The 25,910-nt window shown below is 42.2% G+C and overlaps 2 protein-coding genes and 1 long non-coding RNA gene across 3 annotated transcripts in view; all 3 read right to left on the minus strand.

Moving 5' to 3' along the window:
* Window positions 1-296: 296 nt before the first annotated feature.
* Window positions 297-1,331, minus strand: LOC135426448 (uncharacterized). The gene is made up of 3 exons (XM_064679527.1): window positions 892-1,331; window positions 679-830; window positions 297-592 (listed from the first exon to the last, which is right to left on the minus strand). The coding sequence occupies exons 1-3, from the start codon at window positions 1,236-1,238 to the stop codon at window positions 426-428; spliced, it is 666 nt and encodes a 221-aa protein (XP_064535597.1). The 5' UTR covers window positions 1,239-1,331; the 3' UTR covers window positions 297-425.
* Window positions 1,332-1,725: 394 nt separating this feature from the next.
* LOC135426510 (uncharacterized) lies at window positions 1,726-2,549 on the minus strand. Its single transcript, XR_010435910.1, has 2 exons — window positions 2,410-2,549; window positions 1,726-2,283 (listed from the first exon to the last, which is right to left on the minus strand). It is a non-coding gene; the product is annotated as an uncharacterized LOC135426510 (long non-coding RNA).
* Window positions 2,550-7,660: 5,111 nt separating this feature from the next.
* The window catches only part of ss (spineless), a 36,771-nt gene continuing 18,521 nt past the window's right edge, over window positions 7,661-25,910 (minus strand). The window contains exons 3-8 of the mRNA XM_064679605.1: window positions 21,359-21,483; window positions 15,419-15,508; window positions 12,381-12,885; window positions 11,473-12,314; window positions 10,511-11,404; window positions 7,661-10,179 (exon numbers count right to left, since the gene is read on the minus strand). Of these exons, the coding sequence (XP_064535675.1) occupies window positions 9,583-10,179; window positions 10,511-11,404; window positions 11,473-12,314; window positions 12,381-12,885; window positions 15,419-15,508; window positions 21,359-21,483 (3,053 nt within the window). The 3' untranslated portion in view covers window positions 7,661-9,582. The remainder of the gene's footprint in view (window positions 10,180-10,510; window positions 11,405-11,472; window positions 12,315-12,380; window positions 12,886-15,418; window positions 15,509-21,358; window positions 21,484-25,910) is intronic.

A 25,910-nucleotide genomic window follows, 5' to 3' on the forward strand; every position in this document is an offset into this window, starting at 1 on the left:
GCAATGGTTAATGCCATAAAGATGTGGAGTGGGGTGGGGGGATCAACTGGGGTTGCTTGCTACGTTGTTTGGTTGTTTGCTGGTTCGGTGTTGCCTCATTGCATTTCTAGGTTCATATATTCATATGGCGGCATCAGCAGCAGCATTTATTATTTGGGTTTTTGTGCTCGGGTCGTGACGCTGCGGCTGGGCAGGAAGTTGTGAATACTCTGTCGGGGCGTGGGGCGAGGGGCGAGCGGCGAGTAATCAAGAGATCCAAAAGAAAAAGACATTAAAAAAGAAAGAAATCACTGCAATTGAATGAATTAAATGCGTGTTGTTATTTAACAAACAAACGGTACAACGGTACGTATACATAACATAAAATTTTGTGACGTTCTGTGCTAGAAAAGCAGTTGATGTTAATGAAAATTAAACTTAACACGTTAAACATTGGGTTGTTGTTTGATTTGCTGTGACCGCATGGCCAACGAGTGTTGCTGGAAATCGGCCAAAATGCGGCTCTCTGGTATGTCCGTCTCCACACGACTGCCTACAATATCAATGTCATTCTCGTTCTTATCAAAGAAGATGTCAATTATGATGCGTACGCCTAAAAGTTGCATTTCGGAAGATGAAAAGACAAAGAATGCAGCTTAGTCCATGAATCGTGCATTCTTTATTGAGGCATATACGTACCCTGTTCGGTGCGTCTTATGGTTGTCTTGCTCTGATACGATTTCTCAACGGAATTACCACCCGCCGCATCCGCCTGCAGCGATTGTCGCAGCGAAGTCTGATCATCAGCTGTGGTCACACGAAAGTTGCCCGGTTTCTTATTGTGTAGACGGCTGTTAAGGGCTTGTTGATGAAAATTCCAAAGTAGATTCGAGTGCATAATCGTATTCCTACCTGCTGCTGGCCTGACCATCCATAGCTGGCATTTTGAGGCATATGCCGTCGCAGCATTCCTGCTCCTGTGGCTGTGTCAGCTCCATATCGCTTAGCTCCATTGGTGCGCCCTTCATGTTGCCACCGAAATAGATGGATTTGGCATGCGCCAATTCCTGATTCTTTTGCGTGGCAAAATTATAAAGATTTATCATGTCGCGGACGCGTATAGGCGGCTCTTCCCGCACTGGAGCTAGCGTTTCCGGCTGTGCACTCGGTTGGGCGACTTCGGAATAGCTACTGCTGCAGTTTTCATCCTCATAGCTCTGATTGCAACTCGTGCCCGTCTTGATCTCGTTGCTATTCATATTAAATATAAAAGAAATTTTTTGAACTTTTTATGTAAAGTTTTTCTTTCAAATGTGAGAACTAAAACAGCTACAACAAATCTAGATTGTGAGTGAATGCTATGCACAGATTTCTGCTAAATATACTTTTGTTCTCAACGGCTGCTGAGTTTCTATTACATTGGAATGAATTCTGTATCATGATAAGATGTGTGATCTCTGTGTGGTCGGTCTGAAAAATGCAGCAAGCACTTAAGAAATACATATTATCAAATTTGTCTCTTTTTCAATTAGTTTTCAATTCATTTATAACGAATTTCTATTTAAGTATTTAAGGGGAAGTATATGTTCCTTGTGTATGTTGGATAAGCCTGTTTATTTTTTCTCTGTTATATTCATAGCTTTATCTGTACTATACTGAGTCCCTGTTGCCGTCTACTGGCTGCTGTAAAGCTAGGTCATTCAAATATTATTCAGAAGCTACAATTTAAAGAAAACAAAAGAAAAATTCCATTGTAATGGGTAATTGTATTAGGTACTCTTGGTTGGGGGCCCATCTTCAGTTCGTTAACAATTACAAACAATAAACAAATGTAAATGTAATTCATATTTGAATTGAATTTACAGCTTGACCTTCGCTGTGGCAATCAAAATCGAAACTCGAAAACGAAATCGAACCGCATCGACTTTTGGTGGTTATTAGTGAAATTCGAAACGTACTGTGAATGCCGCAATGTGTTGAATTGTCTTAGCGCGGATTAAGTGGAACTGGATGCCTACATACTCATAAGTAGATAGAAGATACATACATACTATACTCTTGTGCGTACTCTTGTACGAGCTAATATCTTTTGAAATTGGGTGAGCGATGACTTGCAGCAGCCGCAGCTTCATCATCATCATCATCAGCAGCAGCAGCAGCCACAGCCTTAGCGCCAGCTCCATTTGGCACATGCTCCCAAAAAGCCGCTGTTAAGGTCAAGTAATTGCAAGCGACATGTGACGATTTCATTTTGGGCAGCATCAGTTCAGATTTGCTATCTGATTCGCTTGAGCCAAGCCAAGGCTAGAAAACACACAAAATATTAATGACTATTTCAGGATATAAAACTTTCATCTGATTGTCAAAATCATTTCTTGTGCACTCATAAATACATTATTTTTGTGTTCCGCATATACTTTTTTAACTAACAGTTACTTATGTTCCTTAACGTATTGGTGCCGTAGAAAAGCATATATGGACCCAAAACTATTCATAAGATGCAGTAGTAGGTACTAATATCTGTGATACAGAAATAGTTTTGAAGTTCTGAATTTGTATGTTAGACACAAAAGCATTTTGAAGGAACGAAATCCTGAAAATGCAAATGTATCATTAAGATACAATATTATCATTGAGATACTGATCAATGGTTGTTTCATGAAATAGAAGCATATTAAAGAAAGATAAGCATCTTTATTCAAAAAAGTATATTTTAAATCAAAATGTATCTAATAGACACAAACGCATTTTGAAGAAAAGTGAAATAAAGGTATAAAATATATGAAAGTATCTCTTCGAAATAAAAGCATCAGCATCTATAATAAATATGAAAATACCAACTCAGTGTCTTGTATTTAATTATTCGCTTCCATACAACAAATTTTTGACATATTCCTCATAAGCAGTTGGATAATAGTAATTCAAAAAAAAATCATGTGAATGCCAAATTTTGGTTCTTACATATCACAAGTTTGCTCTGCACTTGTTGGATGCGCATCTTTTGGCAATTAGCGGCGATGTCAACGGGTTCAATGGAAATCAAGAGAAGGTGTGGGGCCTACAGCTACAATACGAGAAATACTCATTGAAACAGAATGTTGCTCCCAAGTTTTCGTATAGACCACATACCCAAACATGCCGGCGAGGTGTGTCATCGACATCTCTCAGTTCTTGTTGCTCTCACGGGGGCGGGTAGGGGTATTAAAGGCGTGTGATTCTATCGAAGGCCACAAGCACAGTAACAACAACAATAACAATAACAGAAAAACAACAACGAAGCATGCTGGAGAAGTGTCTGCTTGACTAAAAGATACTCTGTAGCTACTTGACTTTTCATTCTTAAATAATTTTCTTGTTCACAATGCGATCTTTAGCGACAGGCCTAGGCCTTTACTAGTATAGAATAATTGCAAACTAAATGTCATGTTTTTAGCTCTTATATTTCCAGGGATTGGATAGATAGATAAGCTTGCGTTACTTAATGAAAGTAAATAATGAAGAGGATTTAAGCTCATACTTTATATGGAACAGACGTATTTGCTGCTGGCTCTTACATATCTCAGCATTAGGTCATAATACCCATTTTGTTTTGGGAATTCCTTGATTACAGAGTATTAGAACAAAATACCATTGTTGTTTGCCATTTATGTTAGCTCATTTGTTCTGCTTCTTTCTTGTTCGTACCCAATGGGCAACATACATATGTTTAATTGCTAAATTGGTGCAATTCGGCATAATTCATGTTGATGGCTGAAGTCTTGTTTTTGAGTTTCGCAAGGTCTCATTGAAATAGCCCAACAACAACAACAATAAACACAGATTCGCACGTTGATTAAAAATTATTTAAAGCGTCACAAAGCCGCGGGCAACTTACAACAGCTGGTCATGAGCATGAAAAATGAAAGTACTTATAGAGTAGCTAAGAGATGGCGGCATTTAATTTCAGTTTTTGGCTTAGGCCCGATGCCCATTTATCATTGATAACAGTTAACAGCCAACAGTTAACAGTTAACAGTTACCAACTACCAGTTAGCAGCAGTTAGCACACTGTCAATTATTGCGTATACGCCACCGTCAAGCGACAAAGGGCAGGAATTGAATAGCGCACATAATGAATAACGACTAACGAATAACGTGTGTAATGAGGTGTTCACAATTGTCTGGTTATTACGACTATGTCTAGTTAATAGTAAAATAAGCGTACACTGAGAATTTTCAAACGTAGCTATGAAATGAACAATCAACATCTAGAGAAGATGATATTTAAAAAAAGCGAAAATGCTTCGGAAAAATAGGAAATCAGGAAATTTAATTGATTTTAAATCATTTTATATTGCATTATTGTTATTTGGAACAGTGCTTAACGGTATCTTATTTTACTTTTATATTTCATAATTTAGACTGATAAAAATACTTCTGAAATGACAAAAAATTCTACAATAAGCTGAAGTTTTCTATGGCTACAATTTTAAATTTAATAATCAATTTTTTCTTAAGATTCAGCAAACTGTTTGCCCTGACTGACTGACTGATTGGTGATCAACGCACAGCCCATTCCGTAAGAGCTACTCTAGTTACTATATGTAATAAGGCTGCACATTAAGACGGTGTTTGAGAAAATTCCACCCGCAGGTGTTCAAAACTCGCGAACAACGTTTGTATGGAACTTTTTTGTTTACCATCCGATCGGCCTCAAACTTATTTTCAAAGACCATTTTTTAAATTCATTTGAGGGGTGTTTGAGACTTTTCGAAAAATGCATTCCTCCGTTGTGGAAATGGGGGTCTAAGATTTGGTAGGTGACGTTTCGCGCTCAGATTCATTTCCAAAGATCTATATGAAAAATCAGTTGAGACGCGATTCATACTTTTTGCAGAATCCAAGCTTCCTCGGTAGAAATGCGATGCTCCGATTTTTTGGGCGAAGTTATAAGTTTTTTCCGATTTGCTTTAAATTTATTTTCAAAGCTCTACATAAATACTCAATGAATACGTGTGTTAGCGATTTGTCAAATTCCACCCGCAAACAGTGGCAAATTGGCGGAAAACGGTTTTATGAAAGTTTTTTGTTTACCGATCAGTGTCAAAATCATTTTTAAAGCTTCTTGAGAACATTTATTTTATACGTGCCACGGGCAAGGCCGACCTATAACCGCTAGTATATTATATAATTTGATCAAATTTGCTCTTTAGTGTATATTATGAGAATAATTAGGAAACTCTTGTCTTGACTGGGGCTTGATAGGCCGCATGCGGCCAAAGTCCAAATTATAATTTCGGTCTTACTTGATTTCTAGCGCTTGAAAGATTTATAGTAGCTTTAATTCTTTAAACTCAATTGTATTCAATTACATTTTAAGTTTATTTATTTAATATTTATTATATATTTTGAAAATGCTTGATGATTTGTTTAAGTGTACAATTGTTAAATAGGTCTTACGCGCAGGGGAAGTCAAAAGTCAAATAAACATAGAGCTAGCTATGTAAACACCTTCGCCTTTGGCAGTTGCAAGTCGCTATTCAAGTCCAAGTTCGATGCGAGCGGCTTAGCCGCGCATCCGGTCACATCGCGAGCGACTTTAAGTGGCAATTTTTCTAACTGGTGTGCTACAAATTTGTCAAACTAACAATGCTGCAAGGTCAGCAGCGGCAGCGGCAGCAGCTGCTGAGCCGCTGAGCCGCTGAATAATGATCACAGGCAACGTGCCCAATGCCCCATGCCCCATGCCCCATGCCTCACACCGTCGCATGCGGTCAGCTTTCGCGTATATTATTGACCTTAAGTGATGATATGAAGTGACGTGCCGGGCAATATGAAAAGCACTGAATAAGCCAAGATTATCACCTTTGGATTCATTTATTGCACTTACTGACAATTTGTGAGCACTGCAGAAATCTTCAGCTCCAGTTGCCGCTCTATAGACCTACATAGACGTTGCGGCCGATGGCACAAAATGTGTGCAACACGACTATTAAAGGTCAAGAAATGGAAAGCGAACAATGTTAAGTAAATCAAATGAATAAACAAATAAATAAAACAGGCCGCGCACTTTGTTAATTGTTGTATATTAGAAAATGGTTCAAACGAAAGACTCAAGACACGAACTGAGCGCCAGACAATGGCACAGGGCAACAAAAAAGCGCAATGTTTGTCTACCCTCGAGTCAGGTATTATGGCTTTTGTCATCAGGTTTGCCACGCCACATAAAATTAGACATCCTCTTAACAACAAATAAATAAAATAAAACAAAACTCGCACACAATTATTTGGCTTTTATTATCTATGCGTAGCATAACGAATAGCTATTGTCTTTTGTATAAATAAGTATTAAGGCGTAGTCTATGAAATAAGCTGATTTTTAGACAATGTTAACTATTTTGAATTGTTAATCAATATGTGTGTGCACATCTTGTGGGAGTCGCGCACATGTTCTGAAATGACAAAAAGCCTGTTAGACCCATTGTCTGGCCGGGGTTTTTTTTGCCAATCAACTTGACCTTGGCCACTTGGCAATGAAGCCAGGAGCAAGTGCGCCGCTTGTTTCTTAGGCCCAGCAGGCATCTTGTGTATGTATATACGTGTAGCCCCAGCAAGTGGCTCGACTTCAGGCACCGCCACTTGAACAATGAAGCCATCAAACTAGACAATATCTGTTCAATGCTAATGTTGAACCCACAAAATATTTTGGCCGAATGATGTATTGCATATAGAAATTAGAGTACTTGATTAATTGCGCTGCTTTCAGCTGTGGTACATATTAAAAGTAGGTATATAATCATACATACGTGTGTACACGAAAATAAGTGTACGCATTGTGTACTTGGATTAATGATGAGCGCCGCTTGTCTATAGCAAACATTTAGTGCTGAACAATATCTTAACCCACATACGATTGCTGTCTAGGTGCGCTTCCATTGTGGCGTCCATCGCTTGATTAAACCTTTATAAACAAGACTTCAAGCAGCGCCATCAATTGTGGTGCGTTTTTCTATTATCTGATGCGGTGGCGTTTAGGCGTTTACGAGAAAAAACATAAAATATTTATAGTACATAGTATATTGTTAGGTGTCAATCAAGGCATCTTGTGTGTTGTCAATTAATGCAGCAAAGTCACCAATTAAGCTGCAGCATAATGCAGGCTGCTGCTTGTGGCTTGCGGTTGCATTGCCCATGAAAACAACAAACGAAAAAGATAAAACGCTACTGCAGCTGGGCTGATTTTACAAAAAACAATATTTTCTGGCATGTAAATCAGTTGTTGCAGCTCCGTTTTCTGCAGCTGCTATGAAAAGCCAAACATATTTTAGAAAGCTGCCAACATCAAATGAGTGCTGTCAAGCAAATAAGTTAATTTAAATGCGCGCGCCTATGCGATATATCGATACACGTTAGCGATAAATTACTCGTAATGGATCGGCATTGCCCAGTGTTGTTAATCACGCGACAGTGTTAGGTAAGACAGCGAACTTATGCAGCCCTAGCGAGTATTTAGTTTCGTGAATCTGTGTAAGAAATATTTGCGGCAGATTTGAATTTATAAAATTATTAATTCTGTTTGAAGGAAAAATCGAGAGTTTGAAGGAGTTACAGCAATAAAATGTAGCTGCCAACTAATGCATATTAACAACAATAAACATACAAATATTAAAGGGTATAGAAAAACAAACACTGCGTTTAGGTATTTTCGATTGAATATTTTCTAGTTTTATTTCGCTCTGATTGTTTACGAGTATATGACTTGGATTTCCAATAGTTTTTGTTAAGTAAATTGTTTAATATTTATTGAATTAGGCTCGTAAATTACATTGACAACTTGGGCGCGAGTTAAAATTATTTTACAACTGCATTTAATAATATTAGTTTTGGAATAAAATTTCGATTAGCAAATATTATTGCTGCCTTAACTCACGGCCATCAAATTGAAATGTACAATTTAAGTATTTTGAATAATTGTTTTATTTATATATTATGTACGTATGTATAGTAAATGTTTTTTGCGGGCGACTAGAAATTCAAGAAATCTTTTAACTATACAAACACGCTCTCGGATTACATGCTAAACGATAGGAATCATGAAAATTACATTTACTTGCATTCGTTTTGTTTTAACATCTATTTGAATTTAAATTTAAATTATTAATTATTATTAATACAAGCATTTCGATATATGTATGTATTCAATTATGTTTAATCTTACGACTACTTAAGCAATTAATTGCAATTCTATTTATGTGGTTTTTCATTTCTTCTTCTATTCAATGCCGTCATACAAGTGCCTGACAAAAATGTAACTAAAAATTTGGCGCAACTATCCGAAACCAAGAATTAGGTTCGGTTCACATGCTACAATTAGTCGATATTTGTATTTTTATATTAGAAATAAGAATCTTTGGTTGTAACTACAACTGAAGCTGAATAATATTAGTTTATGTACTTTGGGCAGGCGTTAAATGTATTTGCCATAATTTCGTTCGATTTTGCAATTAACGGAAATAATGGGAATTAGGGATACGGTTCAAATTGCCTGCCTAGTGTTAAATACATGTACAAATGTTTATATAAATTATCACAGTAAAATAAATAGAAATATATTTTTCGTAAATATTGTTGTGTTGCTCAGGATTAACTTAAGAGACGCCTCACTGAATTGGTTTAAAACATTTGCTTTTTAAATAATACTATTACATTGAGATTATTTTTCGACGTAGAGCCTTGCTATAAATGTATTCGTTCCATAATGTACCTTTAAGCTTTAATGGTCTGTATACAAAGGGACAAGGCATGATTATGTAGAAAGTTAGACTAAAGTGGAGGTAGATAAATGTAGTTCATGGGGACATCTATGTAGTTGGAATGGGTTTGGTATGAGCTTAGGGATCGATAAATATCGGTTATTAGGGACCATGAAATCTGTTTTACCAGCCGCCCCTCGATGTTTTTTAATTCGTTACTCTTGCGACGAGTCTCTTGCTAAATTATAAATCTCTCCCAATCATGGAGCTCATTTAGCTGATCAATTAATTACATTTTATTTGAAATGGAATAAGTGACCCTTTTCGTCAATAAAACAGCGAGCACAAGGAGTCTCTCTCTACATTAATAAAACAACGAGTATCCGTACGATCTCTCGTTGCGTTCGAAAAGCAATGAGTTTCCACTCATAGTAGTGGTTGGCTCGTCTCATTTACGTCTCAACGAGTAGCTCATTCTTGAACTTACAGATTCAAGAATGCCTCGCTTTGGTGACGAGTGGCTACCTTAGCTAACTAAGCAACGAAAGGTAGCGAGTTGCTTTTAAGAAGCAACGAGTGTCTGCTCGTAACGTTAACTTATTCATTTCGAATACATTCAAGCACGGCTCTTTCATTGAAGCTATTAAATTTATACCTATGAACTGCTCTGATGCATTTCTGTTCTTCTGGTGTGCTCTTAATGTTTGTGTTTGTGGGTGTTTGTGTTGAGATTATGGAAGATACGATAGTCATAGTCCACATTTTGGCAAAACTGTTGAACATGGTTTCTGTGTGTGTATGTGACTGTGTGTGTGTGTGTGAGTGTGTGTGTCTGTGTCTGTGTCTGAGTGTGTATGTGATCTACTGTTGTCTACTGGTTCAGCAGCGTGTTGGTCACCTCCGAGAAGGAGAGCAGCGGACTGCCATCGATATAGGCGCCAGACGGCGGCGGGGCATAGGCGAGAGCCGTGTGCGCCGTTATGTTGGCCGGATAGAGCAGATGCTGTGCGTGATGTTGCTGGTAATTTGGCTGTTGCTGTTGTTGCTGTTGCTGCTGTTGCTGCTGTTGCTGTTGCTGCTGATGTTGCTGCTGTTGCAGCTTGGCTGATTTGCGTGCGCCACGTGCCGCGCTGCTCGAGGTGGAGCTGATGTGCGCCTCGCTGCTGCCGTTGCTGCTGCTGTTGAGCGCCTGCAGCGATTCATCCGCGCCAATGATGAGCGGCGGCGGCGGGGGCGGCGGCACTGATGCTGTTGCCGCTGCTGAGGAGACAATTGCCAGCTGCTGATAGGGCGAGGAATCGGCTGAAGTAGCACCACTCAGCAGGCTGCTCACAGCGGGCAGCGTGGGCGGTGTGCGGCAATGGGGCGGCGAGTCCAGCGGATGGTGGTGCAGCGTGTAGCCAACGAGCTGTTGTTGTTGTTGCTGCAGATGTTGTTGCTGCTGCTGCAGTTGGGCGTTGATTAGGATCTAAGTAGGGGGAGTAGCGTTTAGGTTTAGTTAGTCTGGCAGTAGCACTCAGTGGTGCGCTAGGTGTGTGAGGGTGTGTGTGTGTGTGTGTGTGTGTGTGGGTGGTTTGATTGGTGCGTCTACGGTGCGTTCTAGTTGTATATTTTTTGTAGCTAGCTTTCTAGCGGCTTGCCGTGTGCTGGCCGTGGTGATGGTGGTGGTGCAGATGGTGATGTGCCGCGCCTGGCGTGGACGCAGCCGCTGCGTGATGGTGGTGCGGATGGTGGTGATGGTGATGGTGGTGATAGGCTAAATACTGCGAGTACTGCGTGTAGCTGGCGGGCGACCATACCTCGCTGCCATTGGCGGTGCCGGCCGACGCCTGCGGATGCGGATGCAAATGATGCGCAGCAGCGGCTGCATTGGCCTCATGGTGGTGCTGATGATGTGGATGGGGATGTGGTTGTGGCTGATGCTGGTGATGGTGCTGCTGCTGATGCTGCTGTTGCTGCTGCGTGTGAGGATGAGCGTGAAGGCTGTGTGGCTGCTGTTGTTGTTGCTGTTGCTGCTGCTGCTGTGGTTGCTGAAGGCTCCCAGCGCAGCTGGGCGGCTGTGGGTGTGGCTGCTGCTGCTGCGCATGCGGATGAGCATGGCTGGGCTGCAACGTTGGGTGCTCAGTGCCGCTGACTGGGTGCGTTATGGAATTGCTGGAGCTGCTAACATTGGAGCCGAGGCCACGAGAAGAATGTGGCTGTTGTTGCTGCTGTTGTTGCTGGGGCGAAGTGGTGTGCGAAGAGGCCGAGTAGAGGCCGGAGTCGTCATGCTGCAGCTGATAGCTCTCGGGGGTGCCGGCGCTGGTTGACTTTCCTGTCAACTCCTTGTTACCATTCCACTTGGCTGCCGCGGCGGGCTCGTGCTCATTGTTGTTGTTGTGCGCATAGCTCAGCCCGTTGGCGAGGGGTGTGGTGCGTTGGGGTGAGCCGCCAGCGCGGGCTGTAATGCGACTGTTAAGCGGCACACCGCTCGACTGTGTTGTGCCCCACATGAGCACCGTCTGACGCTCATAGGGATCCTGGCCGGCGGCTGCCGTTGCCGCAGCCAGTTCCACTTTGGACGTAACGTTGCTGCCATTGGGCGTGGCACCGGCTCCGGCACCGGCAACGGCAACAGGCGAGGGGCCATCCGAGGAGCAAGAGATGACTTCCATTACCTGCGGCGAGGATTTTGGCGTCTTAAGGGGTATCTGCTGCGGGGTTGGACAGACAGATAAGCTTAGAGGTTAGCCGAAAGCTTGCCAATCTCCCAAAGACTCACCTGTGGCGTGGACGTAGGACTGCCGTAGCCGCTGCTGTAGCCGCTGTAGTATTTGCCCGTCTCTTGCCACTTCTCGTCTTGCGCCTTGGAGGCAATGGCATAGCCATCATACGAGAGAAATCCATTGGCCACATACGCCGAGGCGGGTCCACCCGTGTGCGGGTAATCCGTATAGTAGCCGCCGACGCCAACTGCGCCCTGCAGCCGGTACTGATGGAAGAGATTCTCGCTGACCGGATAGAAAGCATTGGCCGGCATGGAGCTGCCCATGTACAGATTGTCCGCAGCGGTGGCATACGGCGATGTTGTGTACATGGGATTCAGATTGGAGTAGGCGGCGGCCACAGCAGCCGCCGGATCGGGCAGGTATTCGACGACCGCCGGCGCCGGCGAACCGACCTGAGCCAGCGGCGAGGATTGCTGTGCCTGCAGCTGTTGTTGCTGCTGCTGCTGCTGCAGCTTGCGCTTGCTGCGGCACGTGGACAAAAAGTCGCGTAACTGCGTTTTGTAGCGGCGATTGGGTCTCGTGGGCGTTACCGGCGGCGGCAGCGCGTGCGCTGTGGGCGAGACACTGGCGCTGGTCGGCGGCACGACCAGCTGATCTGCTTCAGAGAAATATGTGGAGGCCAGGCCAGTGTCCAGATAGCTGACCTTAAAGTCCATTGTGCGCTTGCCGAGCAAATCATGACCCTCCTCATCCATTAGCTGACGATGCGTGCAGATGACAAAGTCCGGCTTAGAGTTCTTATAAACAAGTCGGGAGCTGGTCTGCAGCCACTGCCACTCGCCGTCCTTCTTCTGATAGCGATAGGCGATCATGCCCGAGGCGCCGGTCTTTAACACTGCAAAACGATGAGATTAAGAGGAATTAGGCGAGAAATTCCTCTGGTTTGATCTGCACTACTTACGCTCCTGGTGGGCGCTCGCCACGTAGGCCAAGTCATCGTAGTGGACGAGATCGTAGCCACCCATGTTGACCAGCTCGGCATCCGCATAGCCCAGTATGTGTTTTCCCCGCTGATCCATGGAGACGAGAGAAAAGTCCAGTTTGTGCTTGGACTTGAACATGTTCTCCTTGTGCGGTATCTCCAGCAAGCTGGGCGGTCCAAATGGCGTGCAGTAGGCGAACAGCGCCAGAGGCGGTTCCTCCGTCTTGCGATTCTGGCCGTGCAGAATCTTAATGCGGCCGCGTATGTCCAATCGCAGGAAGCCGGATGTGTTGTCCAGCAGGCAGCGGAAGCGCACCGTAAAGCTGCGGTCCAAATAGAGCGCCTTATCGGGCGCCAGGGTCTCCGACAGCTGCATGCTGGACATGTCCGCGGGCAAAAAGCTGTTCCACAGCAGCTGGCGCTGCAGCTCCTCGCGATCCTCCGAGTGGACCAACTCGTAAACCGACTGATGCACAATGTCCGACTGCAAGGAAGAGAGACAGATTTGGTGTTCGGGTCAGCTCAGGGTTAACTCTTCTCTTCTTGGGTTCAGTCAACTTTATTATTGATTTTCGCTTTCGCTACAGTTTCGGGTCTTACGTTTATTTTTTTGGGGCGTATAAATCAAAATGCGCACAAATTGAAAATGCGCCCCATGTTGGCCACAAATTGAGACATAAATTCTGCACGCGCCGGGAACAGACAAGATACGCACAAGATCGAGGGGACAGCTATGCGAATACAGCATTTGCCAGAGACGGGCGCGTGGTGATACTTACTTTGAGCACAACACTACACAAACACGAACTTAAAGCAAGCACTATTAAAATTGATGAGCCGTTTTAGTGTTGTGTTGGGTCATGTTTAGGTCGAATTGAGTCGTGACAATGTTGTCTAAGCTCGTGCTGAGATCCTCTTAATATTTACTTGCAGCACGACACAACACCAACACGAACTTAAACAGGCACGATTGAATACGTTGAACCGTTCTAGGGAGGTGTTGGGTCATGTTTAGGACGAGTTGATTCGTGAAAAGGCTGTATACATGCGTCAAATGTCTTGCTGGATTTATGTTGAGGTCGTGTTAGCTCTCATTAAGTTGTGATAAGATCGTATTGGTCACGTTTGGTTGTCTCAAATTGTGTTTGTGGTAGCGTGTTATCGACTCGAAAAAAATTATTCGTGTTAGACCGAGTAAAGTCAAGCTCAAGTCCTCCTAAGTCATGTCAAGGTTGTATAGACTAATTAAATAGTCGTGCTATGATCTGTTTTAAGATTGAATTGGTAATGTTCACGCCGTTCTGGCTCCTGTAAGTCGTGCACACTTTTGGGATCGTGTTAAGTTATTTCGAATCGTGTAAGATCGTGTCACTCTGTTCTAGCTCGTGATATATCTATCCGTTTTAATGTTGCTTTGCACAGTTCGGCAGTTGAAAAGGTTGAGGTTGCATCTCGAAAGAAAACACGAATAGCACGCACCCACCACTAGCGCATATCCCACATACAAAAAAGGAACTGGAGGAATTAAGAGGCAGCGCTTACAGCGCCTCGCAAAACTTTCTACATACGTAAAACCAACAAAGCAAATGATTTGACCGCAATCTCAATTGGAATATACTTGAATGTGCTCGAATAAGACCAAGAATAAGCAATCCGATGGCCAATGGCCATGGTAATAGGCAGCTACGTTTTTTAATTGAGCTGCCAAACGGGGCGTGTCAAGTGCCGCTTTACACATTTACAACTAAATTAAAATGAGAAGACCAGACGAGAGGGACGAGCAGGGAGCAGGGCAGAGGCCTCTCTATAAGCCTGAAGAAAGCTAACTGCAATTTTCAATTTCCATTCGACAAGCGCCAATACAATAAAGTAGGCAAAAAACAAAAAATAAATAAAAAAAACAGAAATACAAACAGGGCAGGATGGAGCAGGGAGGGGCATCGCGGTGGCACAGGCACAGGTAGTGGCAGCCACTGGCTCCTCGAGTTAGGCCCAAAACATGTTGCTCCGTTTGGGGGCAGTTGGTCGCACAGCTGCCGAGGCGTCGCAAGTTAATAATACCACAGCTCAACAATGCCACGCCCTGCGCCAGAGTACTCCTGCCCTGTCCTGTCCTGCTCCGCCTGCCCTGCTCAGCCCGACGCCTTTGACAGCTGCGTAAGCAAATCTTGTGGCATTCGCGATTGCGCAATCCTCACGCTGATCTGATTTTTATTTATGGCCACAGAACCTGCCACGCAACGCACCGTGCCGTGCCGTGCCGCCTGCCTGGAATCGGTGGCATCTGCTGTGTGGCACCTTCATAATTTTATTTGCTTTTTTACACATTTTTTCGGAAGGCTAAAAAGGGTATATTTAGTTTGTTCTTGAAACCCAAATTTTGTTTAGATACCAATTAAGCTGGCGTGAAATTTTTGGATGGGCAAATCCGGCTATAGTGATTAACTAAAACCATATATTTGGATAATGCTGGAGAGATATGCCTATTTAAGCTCGTGAAACTCAATAGAATAGATGGGAATCAAATATTGTATATATTCTCCTGATCCGTTCGAGTACAAAAAGGTACATCCTATGAAGATCTGCATTTAGCTATGTTGGTGTCCCTATATAAGGATTACATAAGTTCTAAATGTTCGAAAAGTCTACGTTCTCTTCCGTCCAATTGTTATCGCTCATTACATTGTGATGCCTTGCATATTCTTCCTTGAAATAATATAATATTTGATTGTAATATTATCTAGCTCCCAGTCATGCAAGTATTCTTTGTAACTAGTTTTTAAAGGCTTTGGGTATGGATAGGTGTTGACCCGAACCGTTAGAGTTGGTTCGATAGCTGATTTTGGCTGCGCTGTACTTTGGCCCATTTCCGCAATGAGCTTGACCCAAAAAAAAAAGAAGAAGGCAACACATGGTATCATTCATAGAAACTCCCGACTGGCTGCAGGCAATTAAAATCAATCAAAAACAAGAAGCGCCCAACCCCCGAGAGGCCGTTGTTGCTGTTGTCCACTTACCTGATGAAAACCCAAATAGCTCTCGATGCTGTGCGTGGCGAAGAAGACTTCGCCTTCGCATGTCAGTATCATTAGAAATCCATTTAGAGCCTGCAAGAACAAAAGAGAAAAGGAAAAATTGTATGTGTGCGTGTAAGAGAGAGAAAGAGAGAGAGAGAGAGAGAAACACAAAAATTAAATCAAAACTACGAATTAAATGTTGCTTGGGGGGAAGGGTGGGGGGTACAAAGCTGTCCAATTGACAAGCTAAAGATTACAGCCAGAAAATCGATAGAAAGACAGCAAATAAGAGAGAGGGAGGGATGCAGAGAGGGGCGGGGCGGGTATAGAGAGCGACAAGGGGCTGATACGTCTCGTAATTGTAGTAGCTGCCGGTTTTTTGAATGGATTAATCCATCATTTCGCGGTCTAGATATAGCCTCAAAAACCTATGAATGAACCACAGCGGCAGTCAGAGAGACGGACAGCGAGACAGAGAGGGAGAAACGAGGGTCAAAGACAGCGGCGCTAACTTGAGGCTAAAACGTAATCAGGGCTTAAGCGGGCTCATTTCATTGGAGCCACAGAGACAGAGACAAAGACAGACGGGTAAAGCGACAGGTAGGGGACGGAACACGGGGAACGGGGGACTTTGAAGTTCCACATCAAATTCAACCAGGAAATGATGCGCAATTAAATCAATGAGTTTCAACTAAATGCAGACTCTGACGCCGAGGTCCGGTACCAGCATTTGTTTCACCTCACAAAAATATTTAAGTATAGCCCATTCCCTCATGTATTTCCTCTCCCTCTCGCCTGCTCAGTAATTGTTGTTCTTGTTTAATTGCAGGTTTCATTTCGAGCAGTGCTGCATTGTAATTATCTATAGATTGTTTGTTAAGCAAAAAAAAATATATATCATTTGGAGGTTAGGTGTGAATAAACCTAACCTCAAAATGCAAAAATGTATACTTGTCGAAAAAACAAATATTTTGATTTAATTTTTTTACTTTTTACTTTTCAGTTAGTTGTGAGCTTATTGTTTTATATTTGATTTTTATAAGCTGCTAATGGGCGCTACGCATGCAATATTTTAATATAAAATATGACTTTGAGTGCATAACGGTAAAGTGTGACATTCAAAATGGCGTCGCACAGTGGAGCCCGCTTAATTTTTTTCCCTGTGAAAATCAATTATAAAGAATCATGACAGGTTTGGAATGCATTCCGTTCAATATATTTCAAATTCATTTCGCCCTTTAAAACTAGGTGTTTGTTTTAGAAAAAATGCGAAAGAAATTATCAAATACTATTCGTTATTGTGTTCAGATTAGATTATTTTAGTCCCTATACCTCCGGTTCTAAGCATCCTTTTTTTCTAGACAGAAATGCGAAGGTTTAATATTAAAGTTTATTTTGAATGTTTTCTAATTATTATTTTGTCACACTTGCTTGTCCCAAATCTTTAAAAGCGTTGCTGCAACGTGTGTGTGTGCCACATGCGGCATTGAGAAGACAAATTTGCTATGGCTCTCATTAGAGCTGTGGGGACGGTGCGGTGTTAATTAATAAAGAAAAAGAGATACCGAAACTGCAACTGTAATTAATATGAGCGTATTTAAATATCAATTTGCAACAGAGGCAAGGACGAGGAGCGGTAACAACAGCAGCAGCAGCAGCAGCAGCACCAGCATCAGAAGCAACTTCTCCTCCATCCTCTCAGTTGGTTGAGACAAATGCGCGCGATTGCTGCTAATTACAGAGCAGAGCAGAGAAAAAACAAGGTAGAGTAGCCACAGCCACAGATGGAGCTGAAGCTCGAATCGGAGTGTTTCCAGAGTTGGTATTAACCGACATAAACGCTAAGTGGCGTCATCATTTAAAACGCATCAACACAGCCCGCCAAAGGATATGGATATGGGTATGGATATGGGTTTGGAAATAGAAGGAGCATATAAATCTGGTGGGGCGTCTTTGTGGTTTTGCGGATTGTCATCAAGCCGGCGGCGGCAGTGCGTAAATAATCTTTATAAATATGACCAACGGTAGCTGCAGTGTGCCCAACAGAGATAGCAATACACTAAGAGAAGGAGAAAGAGGGATTGAGACAGAGGGAGACTATAAGAAAAACAGGATGCTTTTGATTCGAGTCTGACAATTTGCTGTGTTGTTTTTGCTGCTGCCGCATTTCGATACCCTGTAGCCAAATAGGGTTGTTAATAAATATTAATGGGATAGATAAGCTTCATCTTCTTTCTTTTCGCGCGAATCTCGAATCCCACCTACCACCCAACCCACCCAATAACGAATACAAACTAAGACTATCTACTTGCCTAAGAGTTTAGCATATATGAATTTATACGTTGAACAGAAGATTTCGAGCAGAATACACTGTAAAAACATACAACCTATATAAATAATAAATTTTTAATATATTTATATATGTATATTACTAAAGAATTAAATGCAGAGCACTTAAAAGTCGCGCTTTCTTAATCATTATTAAGAGTCGAGTCGTTATATTCCTGTCCATCCGTCCTCCTGTTTCAATGCAAATAAGTCCCTTAGTTAACCTACGTTGGTAAGACTTGGCACAGCTACGCCTATTTTTATGCAGTAAATATGTATATACTTATGTCAAAGGCGCTCGGCTCAGTCCACGATTTCATATAGTTTTCAATGTCGATCAAATATTTCATTTTAGTATGAGAAACTTTAAGTTGTTTTATATTTCTTATTCAGCCTCATAAATAATGATATTTACCATGTGCTCTGAATATCCAAAAAATCTCTTCATAGAAACAAACCGCCCTATATTGGGATTTATTAAAAATCTGGAATACATCAGCAAGAGTATTTAATATTCGGCAGCCGGTAAATAACTGTTCTTTCTTCTTTCGCCTAAAGACCCAAGAGCCAGATTTCTTTTTGCAGCTTAATTGTTTTAGCAGTCCCTCTTTTTCCCTGTCGCTTTCCCACTCTCTCTCTCTCTTTCTCTCTCTCTGTGTGCTGCTGCCTTCCCCTGAAATCTGTGTCCGTCTGTGCATCAGTTTATACGAGGCAACTGTCCGAGCTGTCCGTAACAGTTGATGTGCTTTGAGGCAGCGGCGTCTTCTAATGCGTTTTTAATAATACACGCCCGTCTTGTGCGGCACAGCCACATCCACAGACACAGCCACATCCACAGCCTCATCTACAGCCTGGAAGACACATGTATATACGTATATGTATATGCGTATGTGTGGGTATATATATCTCATACATTATATACATGTTGTATCTAGCCATTCATTTGATTGTCGGGCTGCATTACAGTTTTGTGTTTTGATAAGTTGGCAGCGATTATTTTACCATTTCCTTGGCCAAGACCTGGCCAGACAGCAGCTGACCCCAGCTTGGCCAGCTTGCCTCTTGGCTAGTTGAGTTTTGGCCAATTTGCTGTGGACCCCTGGCAGATAATTGCTTAATAAAGCCGGAGGATGCTGCTTAAATTATATCTAGCTTTTGCTAGCAACAATTTTATTGCGCATACGCCAGATGGGCGTTTTAGCAAGCTCTCTCTCTCTCTTTCGCTCTCTCTCTCGTTTTCTCTCTTTCGCTCGCTGCCTGTTGCTTTTGTTGCTTTTGAATCAATGTCTTTAGTTAGCAAAGTTTTAGTTAATTAAACCACCTTTAAGCCGCCTGCAAATGTGTGTCAACGGTTGCTGCTAAACTGTTGCAAATGTGGAACAGCAGCAGCAGCAACAGCTGTATGTGCGTGCGAGCGAGATGGCGGCATATGCATGAACTGCGCTGCGTGACAAAACGCCATTTTCTAATGATAATATGTGACCCATAATAAACAACAACAACAACAACAGCAAAAAGTAAAACTTCATGAGCAATTGAAACGGGCAACAGGTAACAAATACCTGAGCTATTAAAACTAAATATGCAGCACCCCCCAAAAGGCAACCTCCCTTCACATTGTTGCCGCTCCCTCCCCGTCCAGCAGTGGCTCAAAAATATGCACGGAAATGCACAATTGTGCAGCTGGGCAATTAGCTGCACTTCGCCCATTCGCCGGAAGACAAAAAAAAACGAAAACAAAAACAAAACAAGTTTTTGGCTTGCATTCAAATTGCACGGAGACACACGACTGGTCTGAGTCCTTGTTGTGGTGTCCTGCCGTACGCCTTGCGTATACGTAATGCAGCTGCATTGTGCCCTGTGCAGTGCGGCCTGTCTATGTGGCAACTGCAATGTGCAGTATTTTGCATATGATTTAGGTGTGTTTCAGAGTTTGCGTAAGTATTTAGAAGGAGGAACTTGCAAGTGGCGCCATCTATTGTTCAGCGGCAGCGGTAGTTAATATAGTGAAATCAATTAGATTGTGCTTTAAATAAAGGATGTACTTTAGATAACAGAACTAAATAAATTATTGTTCTGCAAAATACAATCAACAATAGCTACAACATACTAAGTTCACTAACTTTTTGAAGGCGAGTCGAGTTTAATGAAGCCATATTGATTTATTTGACATACGATTTGTAAATCTGTTTCATAGTGGCTTCTAAGACATACTAGATCCTATATGTCGCAGTACCTAGCACCTAATCATTGTAAGTGATGTTTTGAATCATATGTCGAAGTTAGGATTATTGTTGCTCTACTGTTTTACGACGCCCGAAGTCTTTCAACTGTAAGACGAGTTTTTGCATCGAACTGTCCGCAAGTTATTTGCAAGCTTGTAGTCGATATCTTGCGAATGATAGAATCAAAGAGCTCTTATCCAGCTAACGTAAAAGGTAATTTTACAGTGAATATTAATGGAAATATATATAAATCTCTCATACACAAAAATGCAAAAGTATGTAGTTTCATAAAATGGCTACATTGATAATATTGATTTTGTATGGAATAAGAAACTGCTAAAATCTATAAATACTGGTGCGTTACAAACAGAAAAGAGGCAATTCTTAAAACGTATTTTAACGTTATATTTGACTGTGTTCCTTTTACTGTGAGACACTCTTTATAAGTGTAAAGCTATGCCATTTTTGGGGGTGGGGCTGGTTACGGCTAACAGTTTTAGACTTTGACATTGAATTGTGTAGTGCAACCAAAAACAAAAAAAAAACATAAAACTTGCATAAAGCGCATGTTGCACAATTGCGTGCCTCCGACTCTTTTTAAGCCCCCTTCTACACGAACCCTCAGTTGGGGTACTGTCTGCCCCCTGGTCTAGGTTTGGCTGGGTGAGCTATGTGTGCATTAAATTAAACTGTCATGAGTGTGACAAGTGCATATGTTCGCGCCTGGCCACATGCAGCAACTGCGGCCCACAAAAGTGCTTTAATTCAGCAAAAACATGCAACTTGCAACATGTGAGTGCGACTATGTATGTGTGTGTGTGTGTGTGTGAGACAATTTAATTGAAGTTTGACCAACTCAGCGCGTGGCACATAAACTTGAAATGCATAATTTGAGTTGGCTGTGGCTTGGCTTGGAGTTTGCTTAACTGGCCGAAATTAATTATAAATATTATGGTAACACATGTCCAAGCGCCAATTACACATTGATCAACTGCACACGGCCAACAGCAGCGAAAACAACAACGATATCTTTACTAATTGCATCAATTGTTTAACAATTTTTCACTTTTACACACATAGAAGAAACGCATAAGCACGTGAATTCACAAATCGAAGAGCTGTAAACTTTGCGTGTCTCCTAAAAACATTTATCAATATGTATACGGTTATGTGAAGATATTAATACTATGCAACCCTGCCCCTGCCATCTGTCTCAACGAGCGCTGATTGATTATGCGCCTGACTGGCGCGGCATATCCTGGCGATGAAGCCATCAAATGGCCAAACAAATTGATGAAGACAAATTAAGCTAACCAACGATGGGCCAAGGGAGGGACGTTGCAGGCAAGGTAAGTTGGTGGGGGTGGGGGTTAAAGTTGCGACTCACCTGCAGGAACATATCACCATCCAGCAGGCCATGTTCGAAGGCGCCCAACTCGCGCGTCCTGTAGCCATCATGTGCGTGTATGTGCGGCAGGACACCGTTCTCCTCCTTATCCTTATGCATAACAACTGCAAAGAGAAAAAGAGAGAGGGAGTTTGTGAGCGAGACAGTGTTAGAGCGAGTTAGTTGTACAGCTTAAATATTTATGAGCTCGAAATTTTTATATGTTATTAGCCATTAATATTTTAGACGTATTGCTGCACCATAAATAAACTCGCTCGAAAGCGTTTTACAGCACCCCCCACATGCTTCCCTCTATAAAGCCTACCAATTTGAAACCATAGTTACTTCATAAAAATCCAATATAGCTATGTATATATACTATATAGTAGACCATAATGTACAATAAATATTTACAGCTGGCATGGAAAAGTACTAAAAATTGTTTATGGTGTCATTGTAATATTTTATGAGTCCCGCCCCACTCCTCCCCCAAAAGCCCTAGCTAGAGTCTGGCACAAGCTTTCATTCTCATACTATATTACACCCCTCCACAAACACATAGACAAACACACACACACATGCACTCCATACAAACACCCTTGCGCCAGGACGCCGCCATTTTTGAAGCAATATTTTTGGGTTTTCCTCCTGGGCGTTAGGGGATTCCTTCCATATATTTTCTTCTGCGCCTCAAGTTTTATAATAAATTTGTCACAAAAATTGATTTATGCGCGACAAACGATAAAAACAAAAAAAAATGAAAGAGAACAAACAAAACTAGAGCTAATATATTTCCACAGCTCTAGGGCTGAGTTTTGTCTGGTCTTGGGACAAATTTTATAAGCAAATTTATATGCGACTTGAAATAAAATATGCCACGGCAGCTTGTGTCATAAATTATGATTTTTATCAGCGCAAATGGAAATAATAAAAATGAGAGTGAAATGAAAATAAAAAACAAAAACCAAAAACCAGCAAACTATATGAAGAAATGAATAAAAACTAAAACCTAATTTACGCATGGCAAAGCCCTCAACTAACTGCAAGTCCAAAGGCCCAGCAACCCTTGGGCAACAACCACAAGAACAATAGGAACTACAACAAGGACTACAGCAACCACAGCCCAGTCACAGGGTCTCTCATTTCAATTAGCAGCTCCAAAACTCTGGCCTACCCCTAGCACTACAGCTACACTGAGCAAAATGAGTTAGATTCCCACACTTTTCTATCCACAAGCTCAGTCGAACCACAGTTCTTTGTTCCACTATTACTATTTTACAAACAAGCAAAACCTCTTGTGAAGTTTGTTAACTTTTTGGGTTCTTTGCTTTTTCACTTAAAGCAATAATCTGAAAATCTATTCTATTTGTATTTCTTTTAATTAGAATTCTGAGGGAGGGTGAAATGGAGGGTGACTTGGAAATGGGTAATTTAAGATGAATTTAACATCCCTCGCCTCTAGTACACAGTCAGTGTAAAATCAGTTTGCTATAATTCACAATCAGTTTAAGCTAGCTTGATAAGTATATGTGGGCAAAAACTATATTTGTATTTTATATTATTTAAGGGGAATGCTAGCTAATTTTTCTTAGTGTACTGTGGCTTGGCCTATCCCTGAGTTAGCTTGCTTGGGCTCTCTTCTAGCTAATCTGTGCGCTGGCTTAGCTTTTTATCAAATTAACAAAAGTGCCTGAGTGTAAGTGTGTGTGTGTGTGTGTGTGTGTGAGTGTGTCTGTGTGTGTGTGTGTGTGTGTGTGTGAGTGTGTCTGTGTGTGTGTGTGCCGGTGTGTTAGAGTGTTCATTTTAGCAAAAGTGCGATAAAACAAATAGTTGAGCCTCCTGGCTGGCCAGCCACGTAATGTGGCCAAAACAAATTGCATCATGTGCGTGCGATGCCCGAAAAGGCTTTTAGAGCAACATTTTGTGGTAATTATTCATAATTTAATTAGGCTCAGTTTACATTGCGACTTGTACTTCTTATTATTACAGTTACATACATTTTTTATTTTATTTTCTTGGCTTTTTTATTGTTGCGGTAAAATTATTCACGTGCATAAACACATTTAATTAGGCTCGACTTTAGCTGGGGGCAGTGGTTGGGCGGTTAGGGGCTAGGGTAGGGGCTGGTGGTTGGGGGTTGGTAACAAATCTGCCGCAATTTCTGGGCGTGCTTGGGTTTACTTTATTGCAAGCTGCTTAGCATAAACCAAATTTACGACATGGTTTAAAGCGCGTTCATGCTAATTGGAAACTGCTTGAGTGGCCCTCGCGTTACAGCTCAGAAAATGCGCCATTTCACGTGCAACATAAACCAAAATCCACCACCAGCGACCACGATGCGGTCGGTTCGCTTTACCCCCTCGCCGTCGCTTTGGTGGATGAACGTAAATCTTGTAAAGGCGGAAAAGCGCAAAATCTCAGCTAGTTGCATGCGGGCGCAGGGGCGGGATCGCAGGGTACACACATAAAAATGGCGTCGACTAACCCGAAAACCCCACCCAGCACAATGTGAAGCAGCAAACAGAAGAAGGTCGGAAAACCAACGTCGGAAAAGCGTGCGCGCAGACGGGCTGCAAGATACAGAGCAGCGACGCCGACAGCGCAGCCAGCTGCGACGCCTGCTGCAAAATGGCGTCAATTATGCGCTGGGCGTTCGGTGGTTGGGGCTGCGATTGGGGCGTGTCCCTTGGCACGGCATGGCGCAAACAATGAATAAAGTTTAAATTCTGACATTTTGGCAAATATTTTTCGTGCTCATAAACAAATATGTCATGGAAATGTCAAACTCATCAGCCCAATTGATTGAAATACTGACAGCACTAAAATGTTAGCCATTGTCAGGGGTGACGAGAGGCGCGCTTCGGGGGGTAAAGGGGGGAGGAGAGCTTATTAAGGAAAGAGATAAAGAAATGTTGAAGGTATATTGTAATTATGACTAGAATAAGCGTTGATAACTAGACAAAGCTCTTCCGAATATGTATTCGATTCTAATAAAATTGTGAGCTTAGGTTAAAGGCAGTGCCCATAAATGTAAAAAAAGCTGCTACACACCCACTTTAAGTATAAATAGACATAAATATCAAAACTACGCAGAGATTTCAGGTACCTAACGTTTCATTGTAAATAGTGAGATAAAGCTCTTAAAAATGTGAAGAACTTTTCTTTTCTCAAACTCAGTACATATAAAATATTGAGGTTGGGTTACAAAAAGTTTGTAAAAGACAGATAATATTACAAAATTACTATTTAACTATCCTGATCGCAGACACTTGACAATATAATAAGAATATAATAATAATAATAAAAATAATTAACAAAATCATTGAAAAAATGAAGAGCTGTGCCATAAATACGATTATTCTAAATTTAAGTTAGGTATTTGCGACATTTCCCCTTATTGATTTAGTTACATGAAAATTAGAACTTACTTCTTTCAGGTCTTTAAACGCTTTTTGGCCCGCTTTAAATTGAACTAGGCCTTTAGATAAGATACCTGTTGTTGTTGGATGCGGGGGGTAGAGAGGGTTCCATTCGACCTACGTAAGTCACGCAATGTTGTCTGCCGCATTCTCGCGCTGGGCACAACTCTTTACCAAAACCCAACACGGCTGAGCGGCGTGACAATACGAGGCGTCTGGCAACAACAACATCAGCAAAAACAACAGCTGACAACAACAATAGGCACTACCTTGCACGAGGTAGGACAGTTGTAGTTAAAGTGCATCGCCTGACTGATTGCATGTCCGCCTGCGCCTCGGCGTTTTCGAGCCATTGTCTGGGTATAGATTCCGCAAGCCCGGAGACCAACCCCCCTTGCCCACTATGCCACTACGCCACTGCCCCCATGCCCCTGTCCCCAGCCCACTACTACTAATGGGCCTAAACTGGAGCAACGCACGAAAGTCATGTAAATGCTCGAAAAATTGGCGAGTCTCGGAGCTCAGTATGTTTATAGGTTAAGAGCTGAGCCTTGGCCCCTTGGGCCGTGCGATTCGCATAGCACATGGCCATGGGCTCCATTAACAAACGCTTAGCGGCAATTTTGATAATAGCATAACTGCCTGGCCCAATCCCCCAGACCCACTCCCAAACATATATTAGCCGGGCGAAGTGACCTTGTTAAAATAAGCTGGATGGTGGGGGTGGGGGTGTCCACGCAAACTGATCCCAAGCTCATGTGTCGCATTTGCAGCAACTTGAAATATACTCAGAGTTGCCACACGGCGGCAATTGCAGTTCGCTTCCCACGAGGCCAGAGCCCAAAGAGAACTAGATCTCAATAACCAGTCGTAGTACCAACATGATTTGCTGCCTCGCAGTCTGAATAAAAATATCTTTCATATTTTAATCATGTGTGGGAACTCTGGTTGGCAACCGACGTTCCGGCGTTCCCACTACCAAGCTCCAATTACCAAAAGCGGCAAAAGTCAACTGCGAGTCATTCGCAACCGGCTCCATTGTTCGTATATATTCTGATCTATATGCATTTGGTTAATTTACTGGAATTAATCAATAAATTATGAAATTAATATATATTTTGTGTGGGCGACCG

The sequence above is a fragment of the Drosophila montana genome, unplaced genomic scaffold (genome assembly GCF_035044405.1).
Source record: "Drosophila montana isolate Dmon_TW-CO22-7 unplaced genomic scaffold, ASM3504440v1 contig_203_1, whole genome shotgun sequence".
Lineage (NCBI taxonomy): Eukaryota > Metazoa > Arthropoda > Insecta > Diptera > Drosophilidae > Drosophila > Drosophila montana.

Coding starts and splice junctions, on each gene's coding strand:
- LOC135426448 (XM_064679527.1), bottom strand. CDS start 1,238: ATGAATAGCAACGAGATCAAGACGGGCACGAGTTGCAATCAGAGCTAT. Junction 831..891: donor GATGGTCAGGCCAGCAGCAG/GTAGGAATACGA, acceptor AGCCCTTAACAG/CCGTCTACACAATAAGAAAC. Junction 593..678: donor CATAAGACGCACCGAACAGG/GTACGTATATGC, acceptor TGCAACTTTTAG/GCGTACGCATCATAATTGAC.